At 32.0% G+C, this 14,774-nt stretch overlaps 1 protein-coding gene across 1 annotated transcript in view; it reads right to left on the reverse strand.

Moving 5' to 3' along the window:
- The window catches only part of LOC134727330 (F-box/LRR-repeat protein 2-like), a 36,668-nt gene extending 25,363 nt beyond the window's left edge, over positions 1-11,305 (reverse strand). The window contains exons 1-11 of the mRNA XM_063591709.1: positions 11,261-11,305; positions 10,640-10,739; positions 9,366-9,460; positions 8,419-8,502; positions 7,364-7,442; positions 5,829-6,081; positions 5,500-5,613; positions 3,408-3,505; positions 2,681-2,721; positions 1,435-1,510; positions 709-765 (exon numbers count right to left, since the gene is read on the reverse strand). Coding sequence (XP_063447779.1) covers positions 709-765; positions 1,435-1,510; positions 2,681-2,721; positions 3,408-3,505; positions 5,500-5,613; positions 5,829-6,081; positions 7,364-7,442; positions 8,419-8,502; positions 9,366-9,460; positions 10,640-10,735 — 993 coding nt within the window. The 5' untranslated portion in view covers positions 10,736-10,739; positions 11,261-11,305. The remainder of the gene's footprint in view (positions 1-708; positions 766-1,434; positions 1,511-2,680; positions 2,722-3,407; positions 3,506-5,499; positions 5,614-5,828; positions 6,082-7,363; positions 7,443-8,418; positions 8,503-9,365; positions 9,461-10,639; positions 10,740-11,260) is intronic.
- Positions 11,306-14,774: the final 3,469 nt, after the last annotated feature.

Genomic DNA, 14,774 nt, shown 5'->3' on the forward strand with positions numbered 1-14,774 from the left:
AACCCAGCTCATATGAAGAAATTAAAGAAACTTAATAAAAAATTGAAATAAATTAAAAGCCCTTGACATCATCTTCGCTAGCCAAGGGTAACGATCCACTCCCGCTCTCTTCACCCTTGGCGGATTGAGATAAAATTTCGGAGACACAAGATAAGGATTTTTATTGGTTGCAGTCAAAACTCGCTGCATCCAATCAAAATGCGCCTGTAACATGATCACGTGTAAATGTAGAAAGTGTTTGTAAACAATTGCCACGTGTTTTTTGTGCAACAAGCCTTTACATCCCTAAACATACGACTGTATTTAGTGAAAACTTGAATGTTTTTAATCAACAAATGGAAGTTCCTGTGTATGTTTCATGCACAAATGCATGAATGTTGACGTATGCTTTCATTTCCGGCTTTACCAAGTGTGTAGCATCTAGACGCTACCGTGTTTTTACCTCCAAGCTGAAGAGTTTAAGTGCTACCATTGGTCAAGCCTAATGTATTCGGAATTGGCGTGGTTTTTATCTTCCGATAGATGGCGCAACATTGTTATCACAAATGTTGGCTCAATCCGCCAAGGGTGAAGAGAGCGGGAGTGGATCGTAACCCTTGGCTAGCGAAGATGCTTGACATCAGATCCTTGTTTTTGTGATATAATTAATGAAAATTGAAAATTTGGTGGGAAATAAACATGAATACATTAAGTGTCATGCATGATTACCTTGCTGCAGTCTGTTATTTTTAACACTTTACAGTTGTCACCAATCCTCTGAAAACACTGTAATTAAAATAAGGAAAGTTAGGTTTCAATTCTAATTTTGCTAAAAACAATCTATATTTGTATAATTTTGTGAACATATTTATTTTTAAGTTGATCTTTTTTTTATGCCATTAACAGGAACTTTTGGTAAATATCAATAAGACAGTAAACCAACAACAAAAGTTAAGTGAAATTTGTCCTTTAGAGGTCTTATGGTCTCCAATGAAGGAACAGCTTACACTGAATCACAAACAGTTCTTAAACCTCATTACATCTTAAAATATTGTAAATAAACAAACTGACAAAGAGAGTAAAAATATTTTGATTTCTATATTAGACAAGGACAAATACATGTACAGAAACTTAAAAAATAAGGTAGCAAAGATAAACACATGTGTCTTTGTCCTTTATATTGTAGCATCTAAATTTCATTTTCTGTAAACATGGAATCATACAAGTGGTGGTTACTTTGGTTTATTTTGCAAACACATTAAATTCCAGAATATTTTCAAAACAAAAGTCATAGTACAAATCAACAATATTGATGCATAGGGTTCAATTCACAAATTTGACTGAAGAAGGAAAAGTTTATACATTGAACCACAAAATTACCAGTTACAGAAAATATTCACTTTTACAGTATTGCTTGTATCACAAGTCAAGTTACAGTTGTTGTGTATAACTTACATTACCAGAGATATTATTGTTTCCCTGTAAATTGACATTTTCTATCTGCTTACAATTCTCAAACAACCATTGAAGTCTGAAACAAAATATCAAACATTTCTAAATTATGTTGAAGCACCTAACATTAGATCGTTAGGTTTTTGGTCAAGTTTGTGCTGCTAAGTTTTAAGTGTATTTGGTAGTGCTTACAGACTTTGAGTGTCTGTTTGTCTATGTTTTGGCCATGGTGTTGTCTGTTTGTCTATGTTTTGGCCATGGTGTTGTCTGTTTGTCTATGTTTTGGCCATGGTGTTGTCTGTTTGTCTATGTTTTGGCCATGGTGTTGTCTGTTTGTCTATGTTTTGGCCATGGTGTTGTCTGTTTGTCTATGTTTTGGCCATGGTGTTGTCTGTTTGTCTATGTTTTGGCCATGGTGTTGTCTGTTTGTCTATGTTTTGGCCATGGTGTTGTCTGTTTGTCTATATTTTGGCCATGGTGTTGTCTGTTTATCAGTTTCCCTTATGTCTCTTCTCATCTTCTCCCTCTTTTTCATACATGACAGTCACATCTAAAGGCAAAATCTATGTGATAAAATTATTGTATGCACTACATTAACTAATTTCTAAATTTTGAACTGATATTAAAACAATGTAATGGACATGAGACTAAAAAGATCTGTAACATTCTCAATGCATCTTTGATCAATGTCTAAATTTAGCCTTCATAAGAATACAGAAACTATAAATACTTTTAATATTTTAGTAATGTTATCATTTTTATCATAAACAAATCTGTTTACATGTCTTTAATTGGAAAAAAGATTCACATTTTAGTTATGTTTAAACATATTTATTTACAGTGGATTGGGAAACAAGTTATTGTAACTTACATTAATCCCTTTCCAATTTGCAGGTGGGAGTGTTGCATTATAGCGGCATAAGCCTACTCTTTTTTCAAAAAAACTAAAAGAGTGTCTGTTACGTGAAAAAGATATGCCTATATCTTTGAACTAGTCAGCCATTTATCGTCCTCTTCCGACAGACTATTATTGTTACCATACTCACAAATGGTTTACAGGAAGCTGAAAATTCAGTCCTTGAAATTTTCTCCCCAGAACAGGGATCAAACCAGGAATAACACAGCTCTCCTCATATTTTAGTAAATTGTATTCCTCATAAATCAAAATGTTAACAAAACCATTTTAGAATTTCTGGCATTGATCCTTGACCTTGTTTTGTAACAGTATTGACCTACTTATCTTACTTACCCTTTATCACTGACATGAAAACATCTCTGTAGACAAACTGACTATAAATCGAAAGAAAATTAAAAGAATGTGTATTTGCCAGATGTTCTACATAGGTATGTATGAAGTATTCAGTATTATTGACTCTTTTAAGTAATTTTTTTCATTTCACATTTTTGTCAGTAAGTAATTGTAAAATAATAAGTGATTTGCTTGATAACTTTATTGAAGTACTTTTACAGGAGAAAATCCAGAGTTTTGATATATCCAAAACAATCTATTTTCATTCTATTTTTGTACTCATGATAGGGCCTCAGTAGCCAAATGGTCTAAGTTGTTCTACAACCTTATCATTAGCCTGTCAACACTAATGTTGCGAGTTTAAATCTTGCAGGTAGCAGGTTTGTTTGATTCAAATCTTTATTAACAAGGATTGTCACTTTTTCTGCATTAGGTTTAGATTCCTCTACAAATAAAAACTGACCGCCAATTTATAGCCAATTATCCTGAAAAAAGTGTTTAAAAATTTGTGAGCAGCCAAAGCTTTGTGTTGAAGACCATACTTTGACCTATAATGGTAAACATTCACAAATTGTTACTTAGATGGAGATTTGTCTCATTGGCACTCACACCACATCTTCTTATATCTATTAAAAACAAATTAATTAATAAACAAATCTACTAGCTTACAACAGTTATGTAAATTATACGCTCATATATAGAAATAAGTTTGTCTATAAAATCCTACCTTTAACTTTATACACTTCTGTGCCAGTGTTCTCAGAGATATATCAGTTATTGACATTCCAGATAAATCTACTACCTCCAGGTTTAGACAATGTTCAGCTATAACAAAAATACAAATAATAAATATGTAACACTATATCACTCATTACTCAATTTGTTAATATAACCCAAATAATTTGAACAGAGTCTCATTGGGAGAAAACCAAAGAAAAAAAACATTCTTTTTAAAAGTTATGATAAATTTAAAATTGAGAATAGAAATGGGGAATATGTCAAAGAGACAACAACCTGACCAAATAAAAAAAACAACAGCAGAAGGTCACCAACAGGTCTTCAATGTAGCGAGAAATTCTCTCACCCGGAGGCGTCCTTCAGCTGGCCCCTAAACAAATATATACTAGTTCAGTGATAATGAACGCCATATTAATTTCCAAATTGTACACAAGAAACTAAAATTAAAATAATACAAGACTAACAAAGGCCAGAGGCTCCTGACTTGGGACAGGTGCAAAAATGTGGCGGGGTTATAAAACATGTTTGTGAGATCTCAACCCTCCCCGTATACCTCTAACCAATGTAGTAAAGTAAACGCATAACAATACGCACATTAAAATTCAGTTCAAGAGAAGTCCGAGTCTGATGTCAGAAGATGTAACCAAAGAAAATAAACAAAATGACAATAATACATAAATAACAACAAACTACTAGCAGTTAACTGACATGCCAGCTCCAGACTTCAATTAAACTGACTGAAAGATTATGATTTCATCATATGAACATCAGGCACAATCCTTCCTATTAGGGGTTTAGTATCATACCATCATAACATATATGAGAAGAACATAACCCGTGTCATGCCAACAACTGTTTTTAGAATAAATGTGTTTAGTTCCACCGCAAAGACCTTATCAGTGACTCAATATAAACACCAAAATATGCAATCTTTTACTGAATGACTTGACAACAGTATCGTAATTATATCCCTTCTTAATAAGTCTATTCTAAGGTTTTGTAAGTGTCTGAGGTGAATACTGACACCTTTGTGCTTTATAAGGAATATTTCCATAAAAAATTGGATGTGAAATACCTGAACGTATAAGAAGTCTGCATGTTGAGCTATATTTACGAATGATGTCTTTATACCGATGATAAAATTTAGTAAATTTTTTGACTAGTTTGTGATATCGAAAACCCTGGTGTAATAATTTTTCAGTAAAACATAAATTTCTCTCGTTAAAATCTAAAACATTGTTACATACACGAGCCTTCTTTCCAGATGTCACTTTTATACAGTTTGAAAACAAATTATGTTAAACCTTACAGCTGTTTTAAATTTTCCCATCAACATTTGGCATATTATTTTCTTCTATTCCTAGTTTAGCTCTCTTTAAAGTGTTGACATATATCATTTGAAGGCATTAATGCGATTTCAATGAAATTCTTAGCCAAGTTCTAATATTTTTTGATATTACTAATATCAAAAAGTATTGAAGGTTTATGTAAAACCATAGCCATAGACTTATCATATATCTCTAATTATTGACTCAAATTACAGTAACAGCAATAATATATAATACATGAATACAAGTTTTGAATTAACAACTTTGTTTGCATAGTAGGCACAAAAACATGTTGTATGAATAATGTGTGACATGATTGCTTCCCTTAATAAATGTGGTAGATCATTAGTTAGCCATAAGCTGTTGACGCTAAGAAAGTCATCTTTATCTCAGTCCCTATATTCACTGCCTTATAACACAGAGGTCCAGGGTTTGAGTTATTTTGGAGACAATAAATTTTGAAAGATGAATCATGCTTTCTGGTTATATTTGCAGCTAACTAAAAAACCAGGGTGGATAGAGAGGAATTCTACCTAGGGTATGTGACTGTGTGAGAGTCATAATTGTATGACGACTCTGAAGGTGGGGAAGTGTGACGGGATTGCTTCCCTTAGTAAATGTGGTAGGTACTTAGTCAACCGTAAAAGCTTGAGCTAAGGAAGCACTTCTTAAGCTCTATTGGAATATTTGCTGCCTTTTAACACAGAGTTCCCAGGACAAGATTAGCAATTTTATAAGTTGAATCATACTCACCTATAACATCCATGGACATGTCTGTGAGAAGTCTAGGTGATGCTGACATATCCAGTGTTCTTAAATAAACTCCACATCTTACTAAGACTGAACACAATTTGGTATCTGTTAAACCTAAAAATAGACATTTTTATTTCTAATGAACATAATCTTATATCTGTTAAACCTATAAACAAATCACATCTTACTTTCATAGTATATTTCATAGTTGCCTTGTTTGTTCTTGTGTTTTTGTCTATTTACTGTAGAAACATTAATTTTCGTAGGGTTAAAATTTCATGGTTTTGTCTAAATATAATGTTTCATCATAACATTATAATTATGCTTACCATCAAATCTTTTGAACATAGACTGAAAATGTATGGAGCCTTGTTTATGCCAGGACCTCTGTGCTAAAATCAGCCATTTTTTACATACTCTTTCTAAACACATTCTTTGTCTCCATGGTAACATAGACATGATCAATATAAGAGTATCATCACAAAGTTTATTTATATGACATTCAGAGAGACATACTGAAGTTTCTTTATCGTTGTGATCTGCAAAATCATCACCTATGACCAATTTTTCAACATTGTCTGTCTGAAAAATAAAACAGATGGATTTTTATCAGTCCTTGTTTTTTTGACAACACTTTTTTGGCTGTAAACTGAACCAGATGCTCCGCAGGGTGCAGCTTCATACAACCACAGAGGTTATCCCTGAACAGTTGGGGCAATTATGGACTCAACATTCAATTTAATACAGCTCTGAATTTGGATTGTGATTAAATAGTTGACACAGAATGAATGTGGTCTAATGAACTTCAAAATGTTTTTTTTTTTTTAGCAATACACTATGCTGTTGAATATTAATCCCCTCCAAAAAAAATATTTGAAGAAATTTTTAATTTAATTTCTGAAATCTGAAATGAGAAAAATTGTACCCTCATCCCCCTTTCCAATATTTTTTAATCATTTCTTAATGCATAATTTTCAAGCAGTGTAAGCGAGGTAATCAAACATTTATAAAACCGTATTCTTTAAATGGAATTGGATTACCTTCCCTACACTGCTTTTAAATTGTCTTACTTGTCCTTTAACCAACAAAACCCATGTTTTCCCCCCTTTTTTTAACCCTAATTGCTACATGATTTGAGCCATTACCCCCATAGCAATCTCTTTGTAGTATGGAAACATGTGGTATAATTTCAGAGAGTTTTATACACTTAAACACAAGTTATTGACTAAACACTACAAAAATGCTTATTTGAGCCCCTCTTTTGGCCCCTTATTTCTAAACCTTTGGAACCATAACCCCCAAAATCAGTCCCAAACTTCCTCATGTTCCTTTTGTGGTTATAAACATTGTGTTGAAATTTTATTGATTTGTATTTACTCATACTAAAGTTATTATCACGAAATGACGAGGCTGACAATGACTTCATGATACCGATTTAAGCCAAAACTTTTATATAATTTTTGGAGTTGTATAAAAACAAAAAGATAATTTAATCAAGAACTATTATGAGGTCTTTGGCTGTTTTCTGCTCTTTGTTGGTTTTTTGTCTTTTTGACACATTTCCCATTACCATTCTCAAATTTAAATTCAACAATGTTGGAAAGTTTTTTTTTAAGATACACATACAGAATGGAGTAGTAATTCAACGACTCTGACTAACCATCGGTAGCCTTATTAGTTGGCAATCATCACACATATTTATATATTTAAACCATTATGATGATTGTGACCAAGTTTGGTTTCAATTGAAAAAGCAGTTTCAGAAGAGAAGATTTTAATATAAGTTGACAAAATAACAAAGACTGGTGAAAAAAGCTCACTTAATGCTTTGGACGAATTGACTTAAAAAAAATCAGCAACTTACTAGAGATGGACTATCCCAGACTGTTCCTTCCTTGTGTTTTACTCTACTCGACTCTTCAGCACATAAAACTCTCATTAACCTGAAAATATATAATATATCTGACTCTAAACACATACATGCATGTACATTTATGACTTAAATAATTACTAAATAATAAAAGAGGATAATGTGGGACACAGATGATGCCCCTGCTTGCATATCATATAAAGTTATTAAGAGAAATAACTGAAGATCATTAAATTTTACCCTACTTAAATTTGTACTTGATCTGAGTTTTGCTGTAATAAGTATTGTGTTTATATTATATAAGATTTAGTAGAGGCAAACTTAAGTTAGAGAACAGAAACAAAAAATTTAGCAATTGTTCTATTTGTGAAGGAGCATAACTCTAGAACAGTTGAAGTGACACCACAAAAATTTAAACTTGATCTGTATTTTATGGCAATAAGCATTGTGTATAGTTCCATAGCATTTGGTTGAGGCAATTTAAAGCCAGAGAATGGAAACGAAAAAATACAAGATTTTTTTCCATTTGTGAATGGGCATAAGCAACACCATAACTATAGAAAAGTTAAAGGGACACAGCCAAAATTTGATCTTTGTTTTGTGGTTATAAGCATTATATATAAATTTCATAGCATTTGGTGGAGGCAAACTAAAGTTAGAGGACGGAAACCATCTTAGGGACGTACAGACATACAGACTGAAAAGGGTAAAACATAATGCCTCCTTCACTAAAAAAAAATTTCACTCCATCGTAGAATAGTATAACAAGAAAGAATTACTAAAAGATCTGGTATAAAAAAAAAATGAAATTTAACATTTATTCTATAGTAGTGCTGCAAAATAATTCAGATCCCTTGAATACCAGCTTGCTTGCCAGTTCAACAGGGAATTGAATTTTGGCATCTGGTAAATTCTATCAAGTTTTATTATACTGATTTATTACAATTTCTTGTGAAGTTTAAATTTATGTTAAAATGTAAGGCCAGATGGAATTTTTAAAGATTTCCTTCTTGCAAAATCCTAAAAAGAATATTATCTCTGTAAATTACCTTCCATCCAAAGTTAACTGTTCTTCTGTTGCATTCAATGCAACTGTAAGATCTTTTGTAGAACTAAATGTTACAAATGCTATTCTGTAATTAAAAAAAAGTAACAGAACATTCTTAATGAACTAAAGACAGCATCATTACGAATGTGATTCTTTACTCATGTTTTTTCCTTACAACACTATATAAATGGAACACTAATTTTAGAAAGTATTTAATGTTTTGAAAACTAGTTGGATTTTCTTGGATTGAATTTCATAGAACAAGAAGAAGGGTGATAGCCTTCAGATGAGATGTAATTGATAAACTAGGAGTTGAAAGATCATAGATCATCTGTTTATTGCCTTGTTATTTGGCAAAGTCAATGGTGTTGGCTTAGAGTGTCATTGTGTTGTCTCTTTACTCATATGAGACACTTCATTCTCACTCTACTCAGTTAATGGAGAAGAATAATTATCATACAGAAACTTCAATATTCAAGAAAATAGTGATAAATATATAAATTCTTGCATTAATATCACTTCTAATATCACCCTATGCAGTAAGTAAAGCACAGAAATAACATATTTTGTTTAAAATACTGAAGGTTATTGTGATCATGTAGATATGAACATACATGTAAGCCATTCCCAAGGTCGCCAGATATTGGACAAAGACAAGTTAATATCAGTTTAGTCAAATTAAGTGAAATATGTATTACAAGACCAAATGACTAGTAAATTTTTTAATTTTGTACAAATCAAGTATATTTGTCTGGTAAAAACAATCAAACAAACCAGTTAAGAACAAAGGTTTACTAGACCAAATGTTCAGTTTCATTCTCAAAGACTTAAGATACAATGTGACATGCATTTTGGATGATAGTATAAAGGGAAGTATAACTGAAATATATATACACTACAATGCAATATTCTCCAATACTTCAGTAAACACTGCCTTTCATGGCTTACCCTTTAGGTCGTTTATGTATATGGTCTTTTACCATGTAACAGTAATCCACGGTACCAAACTTGGAGAAAAACTTTGTCAATCTCTTTTGTGTCACCTGTAACAGATATACATGTACATGTATATAGAAAATTAAACTATTTTTTGTGGTGTTTAAAGAAGGAATAAAATTGAGAAAGGAATGGGGAATGGGTCAAAGCAACAACAACCCGACCATAGAGCAGACAACAGCCAAAGGCCATCAATGGAAGTATACTAATATGGTTTAAATATCATTCTCTCCAGAAAGGCTAACAAGTTTAACAAGTTTAATAAAACAGATATAATTGTTTTATATCTTTTATCCTAGGTATTGTCAATGTTGAATCATGGATCTTGACAGTTTATGACATTATCACATAGAAATATAATATAAAGCAGGAGGTGTGATAAGACTATAAATGCTATTGTTTTGCCAACCCTTGTATCTATGTTTTATTCTAGTCTAAGACAAGTATCATTATTTGTGTACATTTCATTATATATAAATAAATAATGATAAAGAAAAGAAAATAACACTGTTTAACAAAAGATAGAGAAATGTGATTCAAGTCATCATAGAGGACCTCACTGCAAGTAAATAAGTAAATTTTGATCAAAGTCCCATTTAATCATAATGCTTGTATAATCATCATTATGTTCAACACCATGGGATTGCAAATAACGATGATTGCAGTATAAAATAGATATAGGAAGATGTGGTGTGAGTGCCAATAAGACAACTCTCCATCCAAATAACAATTTAAAAAAAAGTAAACCAGTATAGGTCGATGTAAAAGTTTATTAAAGTTCAAAAGTCCTATAACTCCCATACAAATGGCAGAATCTAAAGGAGGATACAATATACTGCTACTTAAAGTATGATTTTTTTCTGTCAAACAGTTTCAGAGAAATTTTTTCACAAGGGTCATTGTTGTAATATAAAGTATGTAGTTCAAAAAATTGTGGAAGCCCCCACAACTCCCATGGAAATGGTGGAATAGAAATGCCAGGACATTATAATCATGTACCAAATATTAGAGATTTCTGTCAAATAGTTCCAGAGGAGTAACATTCACAGGGGATGATTATCAAACATACCCAGGCAGGAATAGATGCAGAAACAAGCTCATACTAGACCTACAAAATACTGATGATCAATCAGCTAGATTCTAAAAAATAATTCTTACTAAAGAACATATTTTTTCCTTCAATATCTAGTGTCAGTGATACACATTTATAAATAGATATAACTAACCCTGTAACTTATGTTTCCAACAAATATCTTTCTACTTAAATTAAATCTGTCATTAATCTGTTCCTCTTTGTCAATATTATTGTCTTCTTCTTCCATAGCTCTAAAAAATAAAGTAAAACACAATAATTAAAACATGTTAATATGAATGATTTAACCAAATCATGTATAGTTCATAAAGACTAAAAGTATGGCCTTAAGGATAATGCACCCTTATATGTTGTCAACATATATAAGTTCCACCAAACAGAAGTTCCAGTGGAAACTTTATTATAAACAATGTCATTATACATGTACCTGTACCCGATGGAACAAATATTCTATACTATTTATTCCGTGAGGAACATCTACTGTAATATTTATTGCAAGTAATATTCCAGAATATTTTTTCCATTTGGAACTTATATTATGTTGGAACTTCTATTCCGTGACACCATTACTTCAATGCTAATATATGAGAATTTTACAAAAAAAAAATCCCCATAATTACCCTTACATTTTTATGTTTGACAATTCTGTACTTAATCATGTTAATATGCAGTTCTTGCAATGATTTTCTAAAAACAAGTTTTTGTATGTAAGTTTTGGTTAAACTAGTTAAAATATAGAAATATTCAAGCACACCTTCAAGGGTGCACTCCACTGGAGTGATTTGTAATGGATTGGCTTTTGATTGTCTCCCTTTGGCTCACAATTAGTAATTCGTCAATTAAATGTTTATCTAATGTTGAGTTTACAGGATTTCTGCAGTAACAATGAACAGAAATACTTCAGATGAAATGCTTGACTTTATAGAGGATTTTGTTTTAATTTCTCATGTATATGCTTCTCTTTTGTTTTTATATATATTTCTCTCATAATTATCAACTGTCACTCCTTCATTGTATATGTGTTATTGTAGTTTGTCATTAATTTGTTGCATAACCATTTATTGTCAATGTGTTATAGTGCTAATAACGTTATCTTATCTTATCTTATCTTAACTTATGAGGATATTTAAAACCAAAAAAATGTTGTTCATATTTATGAGGCAGAAAAAGGTTTTGGAAAACTTTTTTTTTATTTCAAATGAATAATTTATCATTAGACATTATTGAATCGAAGTGTTCTTCAGTTTAGTGATGATAGACTTGTTAAAATCTGGTGGGCAAAAAAAAACATTATTCCTTCCATCCAAATTTCCAACATTATTCAGCTTTGATGCAAATATATCTTTAATCATGAAATAAGAAAAACTTATAACCATTTCTAATGCCAGCAATGATTATTTGTTTAATATTTACATTTTTCTATATTTGTTGTCGAGATGTGCACAGCAAAACATTCAAATATATGTTGGGCCAAAAAAAATAATTAGGGTATGTAGGTCGGTATTTCCATTTTATTATATTTTTCCATTTCTTTTATTGTGCTGTGGTCTGTGTTGTCCATGGGCCAAGTTCACCCATAGTTTTAATGATTGGATTATTTCCCTTAGTAATTGGTTTGAAAAACATGGTGGCGAAGTTTTTATTTCATTACACAAGTTGCGAGTTTCCTTAAAAAAGCTGTCATATTCATGATTGTGAACATCATGAACATTGGGATGTATCAGACAATGGATTAAATTTATCGGCAACCCTTACTTAGCTTTTGACACAAGTTCTATTAATTTTTTACTTTATGATGGAAATAAAATGGCTTAGGGTTGTCGCTCAAATTAGGGTCTGTCGGGCAATCGTAAACAGACATATAATTTGTTTTGGCCTTGGGCTTGGCATCTTCGCTAGCCAAGGGTTACGATCCACTCCCGCTCTCTTCACCCTTGGCAGATTGAGCCAACATTTGTGATATCAATGTTGCGCCATCTATCGGAAGTTTAAAGTCGTGCCCATTCCGAATAAATTATTCTTGACCAATGGTAGCACTTTAACTCTTCAGTTTGGAGATAAAAACACGGTAGCGTCTAGATTCTAACCACTTGGTAAAGCTGGAAACGAAAATATATGTCAATATTCATGCATTTGTGCATGAAACATACACAGAAACTTCTATTAGTTGATTAAAAACATTCAATTTGTCACTAAATATAGTCCTATGTTTAGTGATGTAAAGACTTGTTGCACAATAAACACGTGGCAATTGTTTACAAACACTTTCAACATTTACACGTGATCAGGTTATAGGCGCTTTTTGATTGGATGCAGCGAGTATCTACTGCAACCAATAAAAATCCGTACCTTGTGTCTCCGAAATATTATCTCAATCCGCCAAGGGTGAAGAGAGCGGGAGTGGATCGTAACCCTTGGCTAGCGAAGATGTGGGCTTGGCTGTGAACAACGTTTTCATTTGATATACAGAATGATATAATTATATCTTTACTTTAGTATTTTTTTCTGCTCTCATAGTTTTGTAATTATGATTTTTAGGAGGGTTTTTTTCTGGTCACAAAAGGGGCTGGTCATTAACTGATTAACATCGCTAAAACTGAAGCTCTGTGGTGCAAACTGCCACTGGCACTGGCAGGTTTCTCGAACAGACTATTCGATTTAAATAGAAATATATTGAGAAAAAATTCAGCTATAAGTTATCGAGCCCTTGTGTTCTTGTTTCTTGTTGCAGAACATTTGTGGAAAAGTCAAAATAGCACAAAAGCTACACACTTACGAGTCCTTACGACCGAGAAATTCGTCTGCTTCCGGAAACAGTTGCTTCAAAATAAAAACCAAACCAACAACGGATAATTTTACGTTCTAAAAAGAAAATTCTTGAGTAGAATTAAAAATAATTTTCCAAGATAACAAAAAAACAAGTATATGTGTAACAGGCAGAAATGTACAATAATTTCTATTTGAAAACAACAAATATAAAAGGGACACCAGCTGTCAAATTCATGTATCTCGATTTGACTTTATTCTCATGTAAAACATTTATTCAAATTATACAAAACTATGAAATGAACAGTTTACAGAGCATGGACTCGATAATAATGAAGCTTTGTTCCTTGTAGTTTTGACACCATTTAATTAACTATCGACTTGACTTCCGAAGACCTCTGATGGTCATATAAGCGATATGAAATAAACGTAGATAGAAATCGAAATCGAATGTGCAATTCGCTGTTTCAGAATCTAATGCATCGGCTGGGTTATATACTCAAAAGAGTACACCAAAACGTCCTGATTGGTTAAAAATGTCATAAACAATGGAAATTTAACCAATGACGTGATTTTTTCATTTTGGGGTATGATTGACATTTGTTTCACTTTCAATGTTGATATTCCTTACCAAACACGCACATTTTAGGTTTTATCCATCTCTAGGTAAGGGGGGACATTTCAGTTTATATGAACTCGTATTCAACTTGCAAGTGAATAATTCATCATCAATGTTTCTTAGCTTTAATTGGCAAAAATTAACCACACTACCTGTTAAGAGCAAATAAGTATTTCCCTGTTTCACGTTCATTCATTTTTTTTTATTACGGTAGCTGTTTTGAATAGAGAACATATGAAAATAAGGAAGGGCATAGAAGATCAGATTGTACCATTACACAAAAAGAATGATCCACTGGATAAAAAGAACTATAGAACTGTGAGCATTTTACCAACAATTCAAAAGTATATGATATGGTAATGTCTGACCAGTTGACTTAACTTTTTGAAATATATTTCGTGCTTTTTTTATGTGCATTCAGAAAAGGTCATGGATATCAGACAACTTTGCTGAGATAACTTCAAGATTGGAAAACAGCTTTGGATAACAATATGTATGTGGCAGCTATTCTAATGGATCTTCCGAAAGCTTTTGACTGTTTACCACATGCTATTCTTTTAAGTAAATTATCTGCCTACGGTCTTTCTTCTAAATCAGTGAAACTGCATTAAAATTATCTTACCAATCGTAGGCAACATATCAAACTTCAGGGAGTACTCAGTAGTTGGGCTGACATCCAAAGAGGGGTACCCCAAGGCTCAATCCTGGGGCCCCTATTATTTAATATTTTTATAAATGACATTCTATTTTTTTAACATGGTACCTTGTATATAATACTTATGCCGATGATAATATACTCTTTCATATGCTGATAACAATTTTGAAAATTTATTATATAAAAAAGAAGATGTGGTATGATTGCCAATGAGACAACTATCCACAA

This window comes from Mytilus trossulus, chromosome 8 (genome assembly GCF_036588685.1).
Source record: "Mytilus trossulus isolate FHL-02 chromosome 8, PNRI_Mtr1.1.1.hap1, whole genome shotgun sequence".
Taxonomy (NCBI): Eukaryota; Metazoa; Mollusca; class Bivalvia; order Mytilida; family Mytilidae; genus Mytilus; species Mytilus trossulus.